This window comes from Pleurodeles waltl, chromosome 7 (assembly GCF_031143425.1).
Source record: "Pleurodeles waltl isolate 20211129_DDA chromosome 7, aPleWal1.hap1.20221129, whole genome shotgun sequence".
In the NCBI taxonomy this organism is placed as follows: Eukaryota; Metazoa; Chordata; class Amphibia; order Caudata; family Salamandridae; genus Pleurodeles; species Pleurodeles waltl.
The window spans coordinates 103,368,507-103,390,821 of NC_090446.1; the positions used below are offsets into that span (position 1 = coordinate 103,368,507).

At 45.1% G+C, this 22,315-nt stretch overlaps 1 protein-coding gene across 4 annotated transcripts in view; it reads left to right on the forward strand.

The window, feature by feature from the left end:
- Positions 1–21,707, forward strand: part of DIDO1 (death inducer-obliterator 1) — a 198,626-nt gene extending 176,919 nt beyond the window's left edge. For all 4 annotated transcript variants that reach the window (XM_069243176.1, XM_069243175.1, XM_069243173.1 and 1 more), the window contains one exon: positions 16,499–21,707. In XM_069243176.1, coding sequence (XP_069099277.1) covers positions 16,499–20,079 — 3,581 coding nt within the window. In that variant the 3' untranslated portion in view covers positions 20,080–21,707. The remainder of the gene's footprint in view (positions 1–16,498) is intronic.
- The last annotated feature ends 608 nt before the right edge of the window (positions 21,708–22,315 follow it).

Below are 22,315 nucleotides of genomic sequence, written 5' to 3' on the forward strand. Positions count from 1 at the left end.
AACCTTGAAAATGCACCTTGGTGTAAATCTTGATACTTTGTATCTCAATCATAAGGGTACTTTAGAATCTATGTATGTTTAGAAGTGTGTGTAATTTATACAGTTGAGTATGTTGATGAGAAACTGGCCTTCTTTACAGAAGACCCCCCACTTTTTGCCCCCTTTAGAACTGCTGGGTGCTGATTTTCGATTGACTGTGCACTGAGACCTGCCAACTAGACTTCAGTGCCAGTGTCTTTTCCTTAAAACAAGGTGGTGTCTAATTGTAACACAATTGCCAAAGGACTTTAGCACTCCTGTAAGTCCCTAGTAAATGATACTCTTGGTCCCTAGGGCATGGGTATTTAAGGTGGTCCCTAAGGGCTGATGGACATCCCATGCCACCATAAAGAACCTACACACAAATGCCACACAGACTGCTATTGCAAACCATGAAGTGATAACATAACACACTCCTGTGTGCCATGCCAAAGTCACTGCATTATGTCACCCTTACAACAGGTCTTGGAGTCCTAAGGCAGGATGCATTACATTTTATGTGAGGACATATCTACACGAGCAGATGTCTCTGTGATGTCTAGTTCTAGTACTAGTATAACAAGTGAACAAGGAAGCCATTTCAAGTTACGGATTGGGCACTGGTCAAAACTAGTTACCCAGCTACATAATGGCTTCACTGAAACTTATGGCATTTGGTATCAAACACCTCATATAAATAAAACCACACTGATTCCAGTGATGGATTTATTACTACTTGCACCCAGAGGGTACCTTAGGTGTACCCTGGGGATCTTACTAGTCCTCTAGTGTGTAGGTTGACTGGTTTTGTCCAGCCAGCCCCAAAAGACTGGGTTCTGGCCCCCTTGGATGTCAGAGCCTCGCTTCCAGATGTCAGAAACAGTGCCTTCTCTGGTAGGATATGTTTACATCCCCGCTCCCCCCAGCAGGAAAGCTAGTGAATTAGCATGTCAAGGCAGGGCGTTTTAAAGAGCACACCACCCCTAGGAGGCATGTTAAACCTCCAGGCTACTCACACCACTAAAATGGGTTACTTGAAGTGCACATGAAAATTAGGATTTCACCATCTTGGTTCTGGTGAAATTCAGAACTCTGAGACAAGGTGATGCCCACTCCCAACAGGACGTGGTCATCCTGGGGGTGTAGTGACCCCAGGGGTAAGTAGCCTGTTGGCTACTATCCTTCACTTCCCTTAATGCCCCTAAATTAAGCAATTAGGTGGTCCCCGACACCAGGAAATCAGATTCTACCAACGTAAGAAGGACACCGAAGAGCTGAGAAAAGCAAGAACTGCCCTACCACCTAGAGCCCAGGAGTACTTCAAGCACTTCAGAGAAGCAGAGCTGCTCACCTGCACCCTGCAGGCACCCAAGAAGACTGTGAGGTCTATAGCTGAACCGCACTTTGGGATTGGCCAGATTGGTCCCACATTTGCCACCTGCAGCCTCTTTTAAGCAGGAGCCAAGAACCTCAAGGAGTCTTCACAAAGCAACTCTGTTAGACAAACCACCACTGCACAGGTGCGCCCCCCCCCCCCCCCCCCCCCGAGTTGCTGTAGACAGACGGTCGCCCTGTGTGCCAAGACCCTTGAAACCTGAGCCACCATTTGGGTTCAGTCGGACTGGTCACCCAGTTCCCACTTGCAGCCTCTTTTCCCCAGGATCATTTCCCATTAAAGTGATTCCTAATCAGTGAACCTGATGCTTTAAAACACCTCTGTACCATGATGCCCCAGTGCCTCCTGAAGTGACCTGTTGGTGTTGCCTTGGACCTTGCCCCATACTTACCTTAACTCCAGAAGAACAGTACTGTAAGTTGTTACCAAGTACCCATATGTAGTATATGTTTCTTTTCTATAGGATAACATTAGGGCACCCGATGTTGAAAATCACCTCTGCACCTGGATACCCGAGAGCTGCCTGAGGTGACTTGTTGGTGCTGCTTTGGACTTTGCCCCATACTTACCTTAACTCCAGAAGAACAGTCCTGTAAGTCATAATCTGATAGAATTCTAGCTGCAGATTCCTTACCTTAGAATTTCCTGGCGTCCGTTTCGAATCCGGAATTTTTCTGCTGAGCAGTACCCTGCGCACGCCGTCGGGTGGCGTCGCTCGGATCCGCGTGCGTCATCAGCGTCGTTGGAGCCGTCTATGACATCACGGTCCTCCATATAAGCACCACCCCGGCACGTGTATATCACTTCTTTTCAAGCCGTGTGGTGCATGTCATCGCACCATGTTGGTTACGGATCCGCACAGTGTGTTTCTGGTGTCTCGAAAAGGATCGACATCGTGTTCCGACTGTTGGACCATGGCTCTGAAGGCCTGGAGGAAGAGATCCCTCAAACTTCTGGCGACCCAACAGCAGTCCTCGGTCCGGGTGACTCTGAGGAGGTCAAGGTACCGCAGTAGGAGGTGGTTGCGGCACTGCTCCCGGAGCCCCAAGTCCTCTTCCTCGCATTCGAGGTTATCCGAACATTCGGGTAAGAGGCACAAGAAGAAGTCCAAGCGGACTTCGACTATGCCACAACCGTCGGCCTACGAGGTGTCTGTAAGGAACGTCGACGTTCCGAGTGCAGTTCCGCGGAGCAGTCGACAGGGCCGACTCCGCGTCTTCCCCCCTTTTCGGGGGACTGGAGCGACCCCTGCTCAAGTAAGAATTTTACGAGGCTATGCGCCTTTGTTTTGAGCGGGCTGCACCCTCGGGTGGGTCTTTGGGCCCCACGGGGTCAGCAGGGGCCCCATCGGATTCGACATTGGGGGCTTTGGCCTCGGCGCCATTGGGTACCCCAGGATCCAATAGCAGATCCAGACTGGTGCCAGTCTCTCAATCTACCTCCTCCAGCGCCGAGACTTCCTCCACCACCGGCGCCCACTGGTGATAGCCCCATCCTCATTCCGGATGATCCGAAGCCGGAACAATGTCATACGACGCCGATTCCGACGGTGCCGATTAGGCCCAGAACATTGCCTGTACCTTATTTTGAACAGCCAGGCACAGGAGAGAAGTGGGAGGGGTCTGAGGACCCTTTAGAGTGTGAATTGGAGCGAGAACAGTACTGGTATGAGGATCTAGGGGAAGCCAGTGCACTGGACACTTCTCCAGTTACTGGCATGCTCTCTCCTCCCAACATGGCTACAGAGGAGGGAGCTATGGTGGTCCAAAAGGGCAGCTGAGGTCTTGGACCTAGACTTGCCCACGGTGCCAGTGAGGACGAATCTCCTGATAAAGATGCTTTAACCGGGGGTGACTACATCCCAGCTGATGTTGCCTTTCAATTAAGTCCTAACGGACGTCCTTCTGGGAACATGGTCCAAACCCAGCACGGGGGCTCCTGTGAATAGGACAGTCGGCCGCCGCCATAGACCTGCTCCAAATGACCCTAGTTTCCTTACCCAACACCCCACCCCAGAGAGCCTGGTGGTCCAGCCTCCACTTCTGCAGTGCCTTCCCTTCCGCCCCTCCGGGTAGGGAATCCAAGAGGCTGGACCAACTTGGAAAGAAGTTGTTTTCTTCCTCCAGCCTGGCATTGAGGTCGGTAAACACCTTTCCTATTGGGCTATTTTTCCCATACTTTATGGGATACGGTGGCACATGTGCTGCCCCCAGGTCCCGGAGAGCGTACGGGACACTCTCACCCAGGCTGTCAAGGATGGGAGAGATGCAGCCAAGTTTACAATCTGGTGTGGATTGGACACGACCGACTTGCTGGGTGGAGCGATTGCGTCGACAGTGGCCCTACGTTGCCACACCTGGCTTCATTCTACTGGCTTTTCTGGGGATGTCCAGTCGAGTTTGATAGACGTGCCCTTTGATGGCTCTCGCCTTTTTTGGTAAGAAGGCAGACTCCGCGCTTGAGGTTCAAGAATTCTCGAGCTATGGCCAAATCCTTGGGCCTCTCAGTGCCAGCTTGACAGCAGTCTGGGTTCTGTCCCTTTTGAGGCTTTGGAAGGGGCGTGGTACCACGCCAGCCACAGTTTAGCCACCGTCCTCAGACTTCACCACATCCCGTGCGATGTCGTGGTACTGTCAGACCCAGATGGTCTGGCCAGAGGTTGGCCACCACACATTTCCCCCCCCCTCCGCCCCACCCAAGCCCTCCTAGTGTGGTTCTGCAAGACCATGTCCGTCCAGTTGGAGGTAGCATTCAATTTAATCTCCCTTACTGGCATTCCATCACAACGGACAAATGGGTCTTGCAGATCACACGGAAGGGCTATTTATTCCCTTCCTTTCCAGTCTTTCCCTCCTTCCATCCCTCTGATAAAAGAACGGCTGATGGAGGTCTATTTGGTTTTGCTCCGCGGGGAAGTTACGGCTCTCTTGGCCAAGGGAACTATAGAAAGGGTTCCAATGTCAGAAGTAGGCAGTGGTTGTTATTCCCGCTACTTTCTGATTCCCAAAAAGAACAAGGGCCTTAGCCCTATCCTGTAATTAAGGGATGTCAATCTCTTCCTCAAGAAGGAGAAATTCAAGATGCTCACTCTTGCTCAGGGCTTGTCTGCCCTAGACGAAGGAGACTGGATGGTAGCGTTGGACTTGCAGGATGCGTATTTTCACATCCCTGCCCTGCCCGCCCCGCCCACAGGCGTTACTTGCGGTTCAAGGTCAGCCATGAGCACTTTCAGTTTACCCTGCTCCCCTTCGGTCTCACCAGTGTGCCCCTTGGGTGATCACCAAAGTGGTGGTGGTGGCAGTTCATCTGCGCAGGTTAGGGATTTCAGTCTTCCCCTACCTAGACGATTGGCTGTTGAAGGCTCCAATGCCTCAGGCTTTTGTCACCCATCTCCAGACGATGGCGAACCTCCTACATTCGCTGGGGTTCACTATAAATGTGTTGAAGTCACACCTGACTCCCTCTCAGAAGTTCACTTTCATCGGAGCTGTTCTGGACACAGTGCAGTATCGGGCCTATCCTCCTGAGCGGCAAGTCCAAGATATTCAGTTTATGACACGGATGTTTCGGCCTCTATCCTGGATTTTGGTGACACAGACTCTGAGGCTGTTGGGACTCATGGCTTCCTGCATCCTATTGGTCAAGCATGCCAGGTGGCATATGAGGGCTCTGCAGTGCAACCTGAAGTTCCAGTGGGCACAGCATCAGGGAAATCTTACCAACGTGGTTCAGATCTCGGAGGGAACTGCAAAGGATCTGCAGTGGTGGTTACTGAACTGCGATTGGGTCAAAGGCAGACTTCTCTCCCTTCCCCAACCAGATCTCACTGTAGTGACAGATGCATCACATCTGGGAAGGGGCGGCCATCTGGGATGAGGGGTCGCTGGTCTACGGCGGAATCTGGGCTCCATATCAACTTGTTGTAGCTTCGGGCGATCCGACTAGCATTAAAAGAATTTCTTCCTTCGGTGAAAGGGAAGGTAGCGCAGGTGTTCACGGACAACACTACCGCGATATCGTACTGCAACAAGCAGGGCGCTGTCGGGTCATGGACCCTTTGTTAAGAGGCTCTCCATCTCTGGACATGGCTGGAACAGCAGGGCATAACCTTGGTGATTCAACACCTTGCAGGTTCTCTGAACGCCAGGGTGGACTAACTTAGCCAGCGATGCTTAGCGGGTCGTGAGTGGTATCTCTATCCGGAGGTGGCTCAAGGACTGTTTCAGCAGTGGTGAGAGCCTTGGTTAGATCTGTTCGCCTTCGCAGAGAAGGTGCGATTTTCGTCGCGAGTTGAGTTCAGGCCTCCTGTATGCCTTTCTGCCCAGAGTTCTCAAGAAAATCAAGAACGACCAGGCCCAAGTAATTCTAGTGGCTCCGGATTGGGCACGAAGAGTCTGGTATCCAGAGCTTCTCAAAATGAGCACCAGTCCTCCAATCAGGTTGCCTCTTTGGGAGGATCTTCTGTCGCAGGGGAAGGTTCTCCACCCGAACCTGTCAACTCTATGGCTTCGTGCATGGAGCTTGAGTGGCGACAGTAGATGGTTTATGACCTCCTTCCCGTCGTCTGTTGTCATTCTGGCAGCCAGACGTCCCTCTACTAAGTCGATTTATGCCTGCCAGTAGAAATGTTTTGTTTCATATTGTACAGAGAGGTCTATTGAGCCTCTTTCTTCTCTTTCTAGTATCCTTCTGTTCATTCTATTACGCGCCCAACAGGGTTCCTCCTTAGGGACTCTTACGGGCTATCTTGCTGCCTTATCGGCTTTTCTTCGCTTGCCCGATCAACCATCTTTAAGTCTCCCATTGTACAGAGATTCTTAAAATGGCTTTTACATATGTTTCCACTTGTGCCTTTAGTGATACCCCAGTGGGACCTTAATCTAGTACTCACTTTTCTAATGTGTGCTCCTTTTGAGCATTTACATACTGTCGTCTCTGGCTGCTCACTATCAAAACAGCTTTCTTAGTGACGATCACAGCTTCCGGGAGAGTGAGTGAGATGTAGGCTTTATCATCGAAACCGCCATATCTCACGCTATATCCTGATAAAGTAGTCCACAGACCTCATGCCTCTTTCCTCCCCAAGGTGGTGACCCCTATCCACCTGGGTCAAAATATCACCCTGCCCACCTTCTTTGCTCCACCGCATCCCTCTAAATAAGAGGAGCGTCTCCATCAGCTGGACCCAAAAAAGCGTTATCGTTCTACCTTGACCGCACAAAAGAGTTCCGGGTGGACGACCAACTCTTTGTAGGGTAAGTTGGTGCAAAGAGGGGTCGGGCAGTCCAAAACAACCCATTTTGCACTGAGTCGTTCTCTGCATAAAAATTTGCTACGCTTTGGCCAAGAAGCAGCCTCCTGGGGGCTTGAGAGCTCACTCTACAAGAGGGAAGGCTGCCGAGCTCGAGGGGTGCCGGTGCTTGATATCTGCCAAGTGGCAACATGGGCTTCCTTGCACACGTTTGCAAGACACTACTGCCTGGATAGCCAGGTGAGGAGGGAGGGGCATTTTGCCCGCTCGGTCTTACAGGACTTCCAGGTTTGAAGTATATTCTTGCAGCCCACCACCAGGAGTTATAGCTTGGGTATCTATTCTAAGGTAAGGAATCTGCAGCTAGAAGTTTCTATCAGATGAACAAGTTACTTACCTTTTGTAACAAATTATCTGGTAGGGAGACTATCTATCTGCAGATTCCTTACACCCACCCAGGCCTCCCCGCTCTGCAGATATAAACATCATCATGTTTTCATATTTTTCCCTTTCTCAAGGGCATGTCTTTTTTTCCCTCAAACAATCAAGTGTAAAACTAAATACTTGTTGGTTCTACCATGACTCTGCGCTTCTGGCATGGGAAGTTGTGGAAAAGAACTGACATACACGCGCTGCTGTGGTGCGTCATAGACCGCTCCAATGACGCTGATGACGCCACACGGAGCTGGACAACGCCACCCGACAGCGCGCGCAGGGTACAGCTCAGCAGAAAAATTCCAGACTCCAAGCTGACGCCAGGCAATTCTAAGGTAAGGAATCTGCAGCTACATAGTCTCTACCAGATAATTCATTACCGAAGGTAAGTAACTTGTTCGTCAAGTACCCGTATGCAGTACATGTTTCTTTTCCCCATAGGTTAACATTACCGCATTTAAGTCCATGCAAGAGTATTTCCTCTATAATTCATAACTGCCAAATTAAACAGTACTTACCCAATCACTAAGTTCTTGGTGCTAAAATATACATATATATAAAAGTGTTATTTTTCTAAATTGGTGGGTATATCCTTTTTGAGTGTCTCATATTTATTGACTGTGTGTATGCAGCAAATGCCTAACACTCCCCTTTAATTAGCCTCGATCACCCTTCCAAAATAGGGCTCTAGGGATTTTTAAGGAAAACCCTGTCCTCTTCTAAGGGGATACCTGGACTCTTTAGACAGCATACCTTTTTGGTATAATATAATTAAAACAATAAATGTGAAACTGGTGGCAGTTGATGTGAAGTAAAGCCCTGCAGAGAGGTAGGAATCTTTGCAAATATTTATCAATTTTACTGCTTTTGCTCATTGCGTAGACAGTCATACTTATGATTATCCATCATAGGTAAGTTTGGGGTTGCAGTCTAGTCTGAGGGAGGCTAAGATCAGAGTCAGTCCTTATCCTCTAAAACTAAACTTAGGAGTGGCAGAAAACCCCTGTAGGGGCAGCTGAATGGTGCCAAAAATAAGATGTTTTTGTGGATAAATTTGAAGCTGGAAAAACCTACGTTGATTTACAACCCTGCACCAATACGGTAGAAGTATTTTAAATTTATCTGGGAGCTGCATCTCTGCATTACCTTTGGGCCATCTAACTTTGTTGCCCAAGAGTAATGTTTCTAACAAGTTCTGAAAGATCAGCTGGTATCCAGCCTATGGTAGGGTGAATTAAGTAGACTCTATTGCGAGTTCATAATGTTCTGCCACAAGAATTGAGAGTCTATAGCATTACACACCCCAAAGGATTATAGGAAGGTCCAGGGTAAACCAGACTGTGGGGCCGTTGCAAAATATGATGCTGCTACTTCAGCAGATCCCACTGCTGAAAGGGATCTACACTGTCTACCTTTGAGCGGTGATGCTACAACCCAAAGACATTGAGAGGCTTCACACCCAGTGGATCTATGGTATCCACCAATGACACATCCAAAGGAGCAAGTCCCATTGTATTTGTAGTTGCTTTATTAAGTGCTTCATACCAGTGACTACAATGAAGCGCTTTTGTTGGAGGAAAGAACACTGTCCTGTGGAAGAGTTTTGAATGGAAGTGTCTGTCTTGACCCTTATGGGTAATAATGATGCATGCGAGGACCACAGTTGTGACCTTATTGTGTTTTGTTGCATTACCCGTGTGTGTGGATTTGACATGAAGAGGAGTGGTCTTGGATGCTAATATGTGGATGGACAGAAAAACTGTAAGCGCATTATGTCCTCCGCAGAAAGTGTTTTGGTGTAGTACTTGTATGGTTCAGGAATGCATAAACATGGTCGCAGCAAGCATGTAATGGATTTTTGTTTTTGAGAAAAGCATGAGAAAAGACACAGCCATCGTCCACATTCACTGAGTTATGGTGCAATGAATTATAGGTTGCACTGTGCCTCTTCACTGGATCTTAAGGTTCCATAATTTCAAGTAGAGGTGAAGGAGGACATCCTGAAGTCCATCTCCGTATAATTAATCTGAACTTGTACCTCTTCATTAAGCTGAAGGCTTCACTGGAGGCTGACATAGAAGATGTGAATGGCTGGATGCAAGAGTAAGGATAAGTTAATGCTAGTAGCTTCAGTTGTGATGCTGGATCATGTGAGGTTGCTGAAGGCTAATCTTTAGCCAGATAAACTGATTTATTTGTAGTGGAAGAGGTTGGCTGGTTTCTAGCTCCTGATACTATGTTTTTTTTAAATTTTATTAAATATATCCCTGCATCATTCAAGAACATGAAATTGAGAGTGGGTGGGTCACCTTCTGGGAATAGTAATAAAATACTACAGCAACATGCTGACTGCTAGCCTGAATATAGTAGGGCAGAAGTACCTCTAATTTGCCTCCTTTTTGGCTGAACTAAGTCAATGTTTCTCAGTTTATGGATACCTTGTACACCTGGATTGAGCATGTTACCATTCATTTGGTGATGGCTAAGGTGCTTCAGATGACTAATGTAGCCTGAAGAAATCACAACCAGTGCTTGAGCCTAGTGTTGGATTCACAGCAGGAGCACATGCACCATGTCCATTTTTGCTCACATTCAGATTTTCATGATGTTACTCTAATAGTTGAATAAAAACAACTCTTTAATAAATTGACAGTTGATGCAGTACTAACATAGAGCCCAGTGTCATGCACCATACACACATCTTCAACGTCATGCTCAGTAGCACTGACTTGAGAAATCTGAGGAACAAAAGACCCTCATCTTCGAATCAAGAGCCACATTACAAGCTGCAGTCAATTTTTATTAGTTACCCACAAAAAGGACTTGAGACCATTTTTGCTCAGCATATCCCAACCAATGAACTGCTTTTCTGGCACAAGAAATGTAGGATAAGGGCATTGCCAAAGACTGAACTTGCAAATACTTATCCTAGCAACTGACAGAGCACATGTATTTCGTTCCACTTTCTTGAAATGGATAGGCTGCTTTGCTCGTCAAGGTTGGCATTCTGCAGAAGCAAATCCAGGAGAGTATGGTGGTGTTATCCACACATCAGAGGGATGCCATCAGCAAGGCCACAGAGCTCAAGCAGCAGCAGACAAAATGAGTCCGACATCAAAAGGTAGTAGCCCATTGCTGTTGGCTCTCCTGTTGCACCGATCTTCAAATCAACAACACCCACTTCAACAACTGCACTGGGGAAAAAATGTGTGCACTTTGAATCTGATCAAGGCTTTGTGGTTTAAAATTGTATGGATCAACTGTGTGAACAGAGTGGTCTATATCATTGATTTCCTCCCATTTTGGCATGCACTGACTGTCTCCTTATGTTTCTGCTATCTGTTGCCTGTGATGTAGTTAACAAATCCTTTGTGTAAAGTGGGCCAAGCAATGGTAAAGGCTTAAACTGCTATTAACATTGTGCTCCTTGCAATGACCATGAATGCTACACTGGTACTTGCTGGTGCCTGGAAAAAGACTGCTTCAGCATTTGGTTAGAAAGATATTTGACCCATGTGATCTCCAATTGCTTGAGAGCTGCTTTACACCTACAACTCTGATATACACCCTAGCAATAAGGTTATTGCTGCAGGAATATTTAGCATTAGGCCTCCCAGTGATTGGTGGCTGCACGGAGAAAGTCGTGGTCTTGCTTTCCACAAAGATGCATGACCTCCTTCGACTTGCACGTTAAGTTTGCAGCACCATCCAAAAGTAGATCTTTGATGAAAGTAAGAAGCCTCTTTAGCTGCTCTTTGAGGTCCTGCTAGCTTTGAATGCCCCTTCCAGTGGGCTGTTGTATATGTGCAAATGTGGGCTGTAGTAGCTCAGCAGCCTTACTTGCAGAAACAGCAGAGTCAGTAGGCTTCTAACATCCAAGGGCAAACTCAACAGCCATGCACTGTCCAGATTCTTTCAGTCTTTTTGAAACTTTGAACAACCAGGATCACAAGGTTATCTGTTGGGAGTTTGCCGTGCAAGGCTGCAGTGTCATCAAAGATGATACTGCTGCTGTAAAGAGCATCGAGAAATAAGAGGTATTGTTTTGTGGCACCTTGTTGGGCTTACAATGGGTATTTCTCACTATTGCAACCTGCTTGTCCTCCACCCTTGTAAGAATTTGCAATGCCCCGTTATCTGCTTCACCTTCATGAATTGCCTGTAGAGGTTTGTTTATCTGCTTTCCGAGTCTGAATGTGGCCTATATCTACACTGGTGCACTATAGGTCACAAACTGGCTCTTGTTTGAGGACTCTAAAAGTGATCTCTGAAAAATTACCAATAAAGTCCAGCCTGTGACCTATGTCATCAGCCTATTTCCAGAGCACATTTCAAAGGAACTGCCATACAATTGCTGCCCAACTGGACAGAGAGAGTGAATCTCTGGTGCAAGAAGTGTTCCCAGACTGCCTTAAAACTGGTGAAGTCAAGTCAAAACTCTTCTAAAGAAACCCACAACGGCTACAAGGGATCTCAACAACTTTTGTCTTTTTTTCTGGGCATCCCTTTCTTGCAAAGGTGATTGCATGTTGTGTTGCAGATCAGCATGTGCACTGTATCTCTAGCATCAATATCTTTTAATATTAGTCAGGCTTCAAAATAGTAGAAGTTTTAAAAAGGACATTGCTCCAGGTTTTGGATGTTGCACTTAACATATCTGACTGCAGTAATTCTGGTCTTCTTTTGCTTCTGGACTTATATGCTGCCTTTGATATAGTGAATCATGGTCTGCTAATCTGTATTCTTCAGAAGTATATAGGGATGGAACGCACAGTTTTTGTATAGTTTAGCTTGCATCTTTCAAACTGGTCGCAGAAGACCAAATTTGACAATTTCCTGTCCAGACCAGGTTTGCTGAAGAAGGGATTCTCACAAGGTTCCATTATGACCCAGAAAGAGAAGCATCCTTTTATATCTATTGCCTCCTAACTCATCTGTGATATGGAGTAAGTGTGATGGAATAGGAAAGCACTTCACCCAGGCAGCTAGTGACTCCCCACCCCCTTCCAAAAGTGACCTATGAGCTAGTGCTGTGGAGTCCCATACCGTGTGTAGGAATGTGCTCTCCACAGTCTGACATCGAAGGCACAATGGGGAGACTATCATTCCCATACACCATGAACAATGTCTTGTGTAATAGGCCCTATGCAAGTATTTAATTTGGATGAGTGCGAGATGAGGCAAAATGGCTGCCTCACGTGGCGCCTGCAAGGCCTCTGTCCAGTCCTCAACTTCGATAATGCCAATGTCAGTTGACCAGGTCTCTCAGAGCGCTACAAGTGTGTGAGGACTGTGGATGATGCGTTATCATTTATATATCTTATGATGTCTCAAATCTCCGGTCAGGAGTATACCCTGTAAGGAATTGTAATCTAGGAGTGTGTCTAAGATGAGAATGAGAGGGGTAAGGACGTGCCTAAGTTGTAAATAGTGATTGGATTGGCTGTGGGGAAGCCAGAATTTCCGCTGTAGGTCTGTAAGGACTTCAAAATAGTGCCAGTCATTACATTTCCAAGGGCCAATATGCCTATCATGTCCCACCTCCCAAAGTCCTCCAGACAGCACACCGGCCCTTAGGACCGAGCCGTGCAATAGAGGTGTCAGTTATGTGCATTTGCCCCAACAACCCATGCGGCACAGTGCACTTCGCCAGAAACTAAAGGCCACCTGTGATGAAGAAGGGAGACTATCAGTTTTCCTGTTGCTAAATAAGCAATCCAGCAGTGGTGTCACCCAGTGCCCATCCTTCCAGTGCATACGCTGGGTTTCCCTTGGAACTGCACCACCAGTCATTGATCATAAGTAATTGTGATGCCGTATAATAATAGTATAGGTCCGGCGTTGTGATGCTCCCACTATATGTAGCTCGAAAGTAGGTGTGGAGAGCGATGTATCTAGCACCACCTTTCCAGAGAGGATTGAATTGATCTGTTAGACCCATCTGCATTGGGTGGTATAGAGATTCTTAAACTGATATAATATCTGAGGCAATGAGACCATCTTGAAGATGGTTGATCTGCCCGTCTGGGATAAAGGGAGAATCGACCATACTCTGACTCTGCCTGTACCCAGGCTATGACCCCTACTCTTTTTGATCTGTATATCTAATGTCTTAGAGTCCTACGCAAGAATTCCAGGGTCCAATGTCAATAGGTTGATGACACACAAATCTTTCTCAAGAGCTCCTTCAATGATGTTAGACTTCTTGCCCAGACACTGCAAACTGCTTTAGATTTGTTGACTTTTTATCTGAAATGTAACCCCTTTAGACCCAAATTTCTATTCATCTCATTCAAACAGAACTCCTACCTGTCCATCCCTGGATTGACAGTAGTGGACTTCTTAAATGCAAGCCAATTTTCATTGACAATGCTAAATCTCTTAAAGTTATGCTTGATAATGGACCACCTTAAAAACGCAAATCAGCACCAAAGCCAAGTGTGCACACCTCCAGTTGTCTTCTTTGGGGAATTCGCCACTTCAATCAATCTCAGAACTCTGGTCTAGACTAGCTTCTTAAGATACGGCTTGAGCCTCTGAAGATTGTTTCATACTACTGCTCATTTTGTCTCTAAATGAGGTGATTCAACTACCTCACACAATTACTACTTACTTTTCAATGGTTACCCACAAAAACAACAGCTATCTACAAGACTATGTTTATAACCCACAAGGTCCTTACATACCATCAGATCCTCCTACCTTGGAGCTAAACTGACAATGTCTGGTGGGTTATCATCCTTGCAATTTATTTAGAACCTCCAGATTTCAAAATGGAACATGCAATGGCACAATCCTTCACTGGGAGTGACTAGAATATGGTTCTCTCTCTCTCCAACTCTTCTGATCCAGGTCCATTCTGGACACCTTTAAACTGGATTTGAAACATCTTCTCTTTCAAAAGCGGAGCTGTTGAGCTTCAAGGTGTTTCTCACTCTGATAACTTCCTTCCTTGTTACTTGTCTTAGTTTTCGTTGTGTTCTTGCTTGCACCAATCCCAATTTTAATGTGCTATTATCCTTCTATTGTGGAGCTTGTGAATGCCTTTGAGCCTTATTCTTGCTGTATAAAACCATGTTTTTGTTAGTTTATACGTACAAGGTTTTGGACCACCATGCTTGGAAGTCTTAAGAATTTGAGCAAGATAAGTATCCTGCTGATTAACCCTAAAGTGAACATCTTTAAAAATTGTGGAACTGGCCCAGAACCTCTTCAGTAAACTCCTAGCAAGGACATTACTTTGTAAAACCTGCCAGTCTTATGCAGCCAACTCTCTTGTCTGTAAAGTAGTAGCTGCTGTGTTTTTAACACATGAGAAAGGAAGAATAGTGCACCATAGAAGCTGTTTCTGATTCTACACTGCCAGGCCTGAAACGGGGACAGGATCCCTCTTCCAATTCTCATATTGCATATTCCCAAGGTGGAAGAGAATGGCTACCTCCAAAATAACCTGATATGTCCAACTTTTTTATGACAGTCTTTGAGGTGATGCAGGTTGTGACTGAGCCATTTTAAATGTGTTAACATAGTTTGACAGAAAGAAACCAAGACCATGTCAAGAGGCGGAACAAGCAGAACTTTTATGTACTTCCAGGACTTTACTATGATCATCCTGCCTCTAACTTCAAAGAGTGACACAGAGACCTCATCTGGGAAAACTGTCCTCATTGTAAAAAGGTTGTCCCACCCACACCTATGATCATGTGAGTTATTTCATAAGAGTGGTGGATGTGTCCTTATCACTTGTAAGACGTTGGGCTGGCTTTTTAACTTGGGCATTCATAAAGCACCTTAAAACCAAGTATATCCAGGTGCTATATCAGTGTAACAGAAAATTAAGATTACATGAATAGTGGTGGATAAAGCAGAGTTTCCAAAAATGGTGTTTCTAGTGGGCCTCTGTACAGACTGAGACATGAGAAGGCTAGTGACTCACAATGTGCTGTTTCAAACCTGTCCAGTTTATGTCTCTTGTGGCTGTTGTGATATCATATCATTAGCATTTATAAAGCGTGCTACTCACCCGTGCGGGTCTCAAGGCGCTAGGGACAAAGGGGGTGGTTATCGCTGCTCGAACAGCCAGGTCTTTAGGAGTCTCCGGAAAGCGGAGTGGTCCTGGGTGGTCCTGAGGCTGGTGGGGAGGGAGTTCCAGGTCTTGGCCGCCAGGAAGGAGAAAGATCTCCCACCCGCCGTGGAGCGTCGGATGCGAGGGACGGCGGCGAGTGCGAGGCCAGAGGAGCGGAGGGGGCGGGTGGGGACGTAGAAGTTGAGGCGTCTGTTGAGGTATTCCGGTCCCTTGTCGTGGAGGGCTTTGTGTGCGTGGGTGAGAAGTCGGAAGGTGATCCTTTTGCTGACTGGGAGCCAATGCAGGTGTCTCAGGTGTGCGGAGATGTGGCTGTTGCGGGGTACGTCGAGGATGAGGCGGGCTGAGGCGTTTTGAATGCGTTGCAGGCGATTTTGGAGTTTGGCGGTGGTCCCAGCGTAGAGGGTGTTGCCGTAGTCCAGGCGGCTCGTGACGAGGGCGTGGGTCACGGTTTTTCTGGTGTCGGCGGGGATCCAGCGGAAGATCTTGCGGAGCATTCGGAGGGTGAGGAAGCAGGCGGAGGACACGGCGTTGACTTGCTTGGTCATGGTGAGAAGGGGGTCCAAGATGAAGCCGAGGTTGCGGGCGTGGTCTGCGGGGGTCGGTGCGGTGCCGAGGGCCGTGGGCCACCAGGAGTCGTCCCAGGCGGACGGGGTGTTGCCGAGAATGAGGACTTCAGTTTTTTCAGAGTTCAGCTTTAGGCGGCTGAGCCTCATCCAATCTGCGACGTCCTTCATACCCTCTTGTAGGTTGGTCTTGGCGCTGGCGGGGTCCTTGATATGAATAAAGATTTCATTTGTAATTCAAAAACAGTCTTGCAATATGAAAGCAATGCAACTTTCTCATAAAAACTTCATTTGTGCTTGTAAATTGGATTCAAACAATTGATGCTTTAGCATTTGAATAAGTCCTTTCTTACTCCGCTCTTCAATACGGAACCCTAAAAGCCTAGTAGGTGTCCTTGGTAGTCCTCTTGGGAGAGTAACTGGATCCAAACTTCTGTTGGAAGTGCATGTATCCAGATCTTTCCAGTTTGAAGTGTCTTGTGCAGTGTATTGATATTCCTAATTACATTTTTGTAATTACTACCGTAGAATGACTTCATTTTGCTTCTCAACTTTAAGATTTATAAGTGATTAAGATAATTTATGTGCTGTCTGGTATATTCTATGTATGTGATGCTTTACAGAAATGGCGCAACCAAGAAAGCATGCAGTGCTTGAAAGGACCATATGTTAAAACCCTTGCATTTTTGTTAAAACATCAAAGCAGTATGCCATACTAAAGGTTTTATATTTTTTTCTTGCATTTGCAGGTCTTGAATCCACACGTCCAAATTTACTTTTGGGATTAGTGATATGCCAAAAAGGCAAACGACCTGCGACTATTCTAGAGACCGACAAGGTGGAGGAAAAGCGAACTAAAGTTCAGATTACAGAAGAAGCCGATATAATCCACTCCAAATCCATCTCATTGCAGCAAGAAAAGAAAATTCTAAAATACCAACCATTTTCTAAAGAGCCAACATTTCTACCATCGCCACCAAGATCTCCAAAATCACCGCCTCTTCCTGAACCTGCAGCTGCAATTGCACCCAAATTGTTCTCCTCATTACCTTCGTTTAAGACCGAAACAACTAATGTAGTTACTGCTACAGTGATAACTACAGCAGCTACAACTGCACCATCAATTCAGAATTTATCTGCACCAACCGAAGTTTCTGCAGCTACTACTACTTCAGCCTCAGTCAAATCTGCTACACCCCTTGAGCACATTCTCAAGACTCTTTTTGGAAAAAAGAAACCATTTGACCTGGAGTCTGGGAGTTCTGTTGTAACTGAACAAGTAACCCCTGATCAGAGAATAAAACCTCCTACATTAGATCCAATTGTACAACAGTTTGGGCTGACTTCAAAAGAGAGGTTTTTGGAGGAGGTGGGAGATGATAGACCATATGACCCTGAAGAAGAATATGATCCTGGAAAAGCTTTTGCTATGGACAAAATTATTGGAAGTGAAAATCTCAATAAGCCTGACCAGCCCTGTGAAACCGAGCAAGAGGAGGATGAGGCATATGATCCAGAAGATGAGACTATTTTTGAAGAAGCCAAAGTTGTAGTTGATGACTTTCCCAATAAAAGGCCTTCAGAGGTTATACATAGTAATGCAGAACTGCCCGGGGAGTATATATCAGCCATTACTGCTGCTTCCTCTTTAGTAGAACAGCAGAAAATGTTAGAAGAGCTGAACAAGCAAATTGAAGAACAGAAACGACAGCTGGAAGCACAGGAAGAAGCACTCAGGCAGCAAAGAGCAGCTGTTGGTGTCTCCATGGCTCACTTCTCAGTTTCTGATGCTTTGATGTCACCTCCTCCTAAATCATCTTTGACAAAAACAGAGCTATTCCAGCAAGAGGAACAAAGTACAATAACCACGGATGAGGGTTTGAACGCAGACAAGTTGCCACACTTAAATACTCAAAAAAGTGATTCTAAACATACTTTGGATTTTTGGCAAGCAGCCTCTCGGCTGGTAAGAGAGGCCAATGAGAATGCAAATTACCCACCACCAAAAGAGAGAAAATCTGAATCCCCTGAAAAAGAGAAGCCTGTAGGCAGTAATGAAAGCAAAGCCGAGGTGTTACCTTTGAACGAATACAGGCAGCAATTAAGTGCAACTACTCAGCCTCTGAATAATGATTGCAAACTGGTGTCATCAGAAGAGGCATATTCGTTGAAGAAGTTTGAAGAAAAAGATGGCAGAAAACTGGAAATTTCAGCTCCACCATCAAAGGTTGATCTGCTGTCTGCCGGACAAGAAAAAAAGCTGGTTACAAACCTTGAAAGTCAGACTGTGTTGTCAACACCAGGCAATCCATCTTTTCAGACAAATTACTCTGCTATATCCTCTAACGACCAACCTTGTTTAGCATCTCAAAATCTACCAAGGCACACAATGTCTCAAGAAATCCCATTGCCACAAGCTTTGAGGGCTCAGTTTACAAATACAGAGACATTGCCTCCAGAAAAGCCTTCAGATAGCTTTGAGTCTGAGAAAAGACTGGTTGCCGCCCATCCTGAAGATCAAAGAAATCCAGTGTCATCTCAGTGTTTAGAACCAACTAACAATTCTGTTGAGGCTGATGGAAAAAAGGATTCCCAATCCCAGCACTTTCAAGAAAATATGTATCCTTTCATGCCACAAAACGTAGGACCACCTCCACACTTGCCAGGACTGAGTAACCCACCATTGCCACGGTTTGGCATTCCCTTTCCTAACTTTCCAGGATACAGGGGACCAGCAGCACAATCATTTTCAGAAAGCAATCCATCTAACAATGAACAGCACAGATCCTCTTTCAGTGTACATGATGAACAAAAAGTTACAGTCCCACCATTTTCAGGGCCCTATGGACAATCTTCTCCTTTTGCAGATAGAGGGCCTTCTGTGTCCCATCATCCTGATGAAAAAGGAGCATCTCCTTCCCAGTTAGATCATCATAGCGGGTCACATATGAATTTTCAAGAGTCCTGCTTTGAACAAAAGAGCACGACCCACTCAATGTTTGAGGGACCAAGAGCTCCACAATTTACAGGAAATATTAGACCTCCATCTTTTCCCTTTGATGGCCAACACAGACTCCCTCCACCTCACTTTACGGCACACCGAGGAAGTCATATGCAGCATCAGTTTGTTGGAATGAGGGGAGCTGCCCCTTTCAGCGGCTCAAGAGCCCCCAATCCAAACGAATTTGAAGAGCCTACAGGCCCAATTTTAAGTAATACATCTGGGCAAAGAGGACTTCCATCTAACCAATTTGACGAGAACCGAAACTTACAGCCTACATATGCTGATCAGAGGGGTGAATCTCAACATATGTTTACTGGACCAAAAGGGCCTAGAGTGAGTCGCTTTAATGATTCACATGAACCAATTCCATCTCGGTTTAATTACAGAGAACAGTCTTCACAAAATACCCCACCTTCTAGGTTTAATTATCAAGAACAGTCTCCACAAAGTGCTAAACCCTCCTCCAGACCCCTTCTTGAACTTCCAAATTACTCACCACAGCAACACAATGAGGTGTGGGAACAAGGTTCTCCTGTTGGAGGGGAACAGATTGATCCAGAAGGACAGCAATCCCCGAATGAGTTTAGAGAGTGCAAAGAATATGATCAAAGAGCTCAGTCTTTTGAGGCAAGGCAAAGAGAGGGAGGCAACATCAAAGACAAAATAGATCAGCAATTTCATTTATCAGATGGTCGACGAGGCAGAGGGTATGATGAAAGAAGAGGTGGCAGAGGCACCCGAGGATCGTGGCATCGAGGTAATAGCAGAAGTTGGAATAGGGAAAGGGAAGGCGAGCGGTTTCGAGAAGGGGAGAGGCATAGAGAAGGAGATAGATATCGAGATGGAGAAAGAAACAGAGATTGGGATAGGCATAGAGACAGAGAACCAAATCGTGAGTGGGATAAAGGCAGAGATAGAGACCCACACAAAGATAGAGATTTGGAGAAGAACAAAGAATCGGAAAGGCACAGAGACCGATCAAGATATAGAGACAGGGAAAGGGATTCAAACAAAAGACGAGACAGGGAGAGGTCAAGAAGCAAAGACAGAGACCGTAACCGTGACATGGAGAGAGAAGACAGGGAAAGATTTAGAGATTATGACCGGGATCGTGTTAGAGACAGAGATCGGGACAGAGCAAAAGATAGAGAAAGGGAAAGAGACCGTGATAGAGAGCGGGGTAGTGACAGGGAAAGAGCCAGGGGAAAAGACCATAGGGACCGAAGCAGAAGTAAAGAGAGCAGCAAAAACATCAAACCTGAAGGACAGAAGGAACCTCAGAAGCCGTCTGAAACACAAGCTTCTCCTTCCATTCAACAAACGTGACCAACTTTTAAAGACAATGGAACTTCAATAAATTAGACCAGTCTTTTCAAAGAAAACATGAACATATGTAGATATATGCTGAAGAATGTTGCATTAGCAACAGCTTAATTTGGAGTTTTCTGTACAGATATTTTCATCCTATTTTTGTACCTAAAGACTCAAACGCAACATTACCGGTACAATTTAGAGAGCTAGAATGTGCTGAGGATGTTGCTAAAACTTAGCACGTTCTGAAAAAAAACATTTTCCTTATAGTGAAAACAAATTTACCTTTCAGTCTTGAAATATGTAGTGTTTTGGTTTGTACAGTTTCTGCATTTAACTTAAAATCTCTATTTAAATTATTACAGAAATAGAAAACACTGTCTAAGAAAGAGCATATTGCTTTTTAAGGTTGTTTTCAAATAACATGTACATGTATTGTAATTTTATAGGAGAATTTCCGAGTTTACCTTAACAGCCAAACATTTAAATTTCATGTACATATTTTTGTGTAAATAAAACGGTTAAGAAAAAGTAAATCTATACTTTATTGTCTAATATTTCTGTTGTGTGTTACATTAGTATAGTACTTACAGTGGATGGGCTGCTCTACACACAAACTGTTGTGGAAGAACAAACATTGTTACGAAGTTAACTTTTACAGTATTTGGTGATTTTCAATCAAACTTTGTATTAAGGAGCGAAATTGGAAATGGCTTCACGTTATTGCCAGACAAGTAGTTGGAAATCTGGTCATTTGTAAATAATTGGTTTTGCTCTTCCATTTCTCAAGGAAACACTTTAGCGGTGACAAAGAAAAAGTCTGTTTTCCAATGTTTAATTAACAGGCCTTTACAGTAATATAGATATGTAAAAATATGTGCACTGTGAAAAAGCTGTACAAAACGATTTTATCTTGACTGAATGATCCTACTTTAATGGCACGGTGGAACAGCAACTGGTGGAAGTTTAAAATTTGCTATTAGTCCCACCACAACTGCAAAACGATTGTGTTTCAGACTCTATAACCTTTGCACGCTACATGTGTAGAATCTACAAATTACACCAGTTCTTGACCAATCTGTACTAGTCATTTTAGCATTTCCAAAAGTATAATTGTTTTATAATTTCTGACTGCCCATTATCAATACACACAATTGGTGCATGTTTCAAGTCGTCGCCTCCGCAAACTGTAAATGTGTACATTAGAAAGTATGAACTGTATCCCATTTGTAAAATGGTGATCTTGTTATTCTGTAAAATAGATGTCTATAATTGAACCTAAATCAGCATCACAATTGCCAGTACTACTTTAGTACTGCGAGTTACACTTGATATTGCCCCTCAAAGCAATTAAACTTCAGGTTGGGTTTTGATGTGACTGCAAGGAAGCATGTCGTGCATGCTCATGCGCACACAATTTGACATTTTCCAGAATTCTGCAGTGGTGTATCCTTTCATTTTAAACTCAAATGTTTCTTATTTAAAACACAATGTTTTAAGTATCCAAGAATCAAGTGTTTACTTAGAGCTACCTGACACGTTTCTGTAAATTGTATTTTATATTGAAAATTGACATCACTGTCCATTGAAGTGTGAAAACTTCAGTTTTGTTATTATTTGTAGAATAAATGTCTACAAGGATGTGGTGTGGCTTATTTATCACAAACCAATCTTAAAAGCTGTCTGACTGTAAATATCCAAAAATTACTCACTGTAGCAACAGTTTTAATACTAAGCAAGTAGAAACCTAAATGCTAACTTAAGTGTCCTGAACAAGTCACCTCTTATCATATTCCATCCTCTCCTGCAATCCACCCCCCCCCAACCCCCTTACCACCGATCCTGCACTGAATTTTATATTATGACTTGAACATGGAAGGATGTTTTGCAAGCTGAAAGACCTAATACAGTAGTTACTGCATTAAGTTACGTTTTCTTATATCACAGTTGCATAAGTCCTGTAAAAAGAAATGTTAGAGCCTGAGTTAAGATTGGCAGAGGAAAACTTAATGCATAAATAATCTGTCCAGAAACTATCCTCCAAAGCCCAGCTAATCTAGAAGTCTGCACTAGAGCTTTAAGCCAACCTATACGGTTTTCAGAAGATCTATGGAAGTTACTTGTTTACAGACGACATTCATTATGCCATACTCATAGAAGCCAATAGACGACCTATGAAGCATGTGCATGGATTGCTGCAAGAGGGACAATATGCTGCAGGGAGTAGCACTCGAGGTTTGTACTGTGAAAG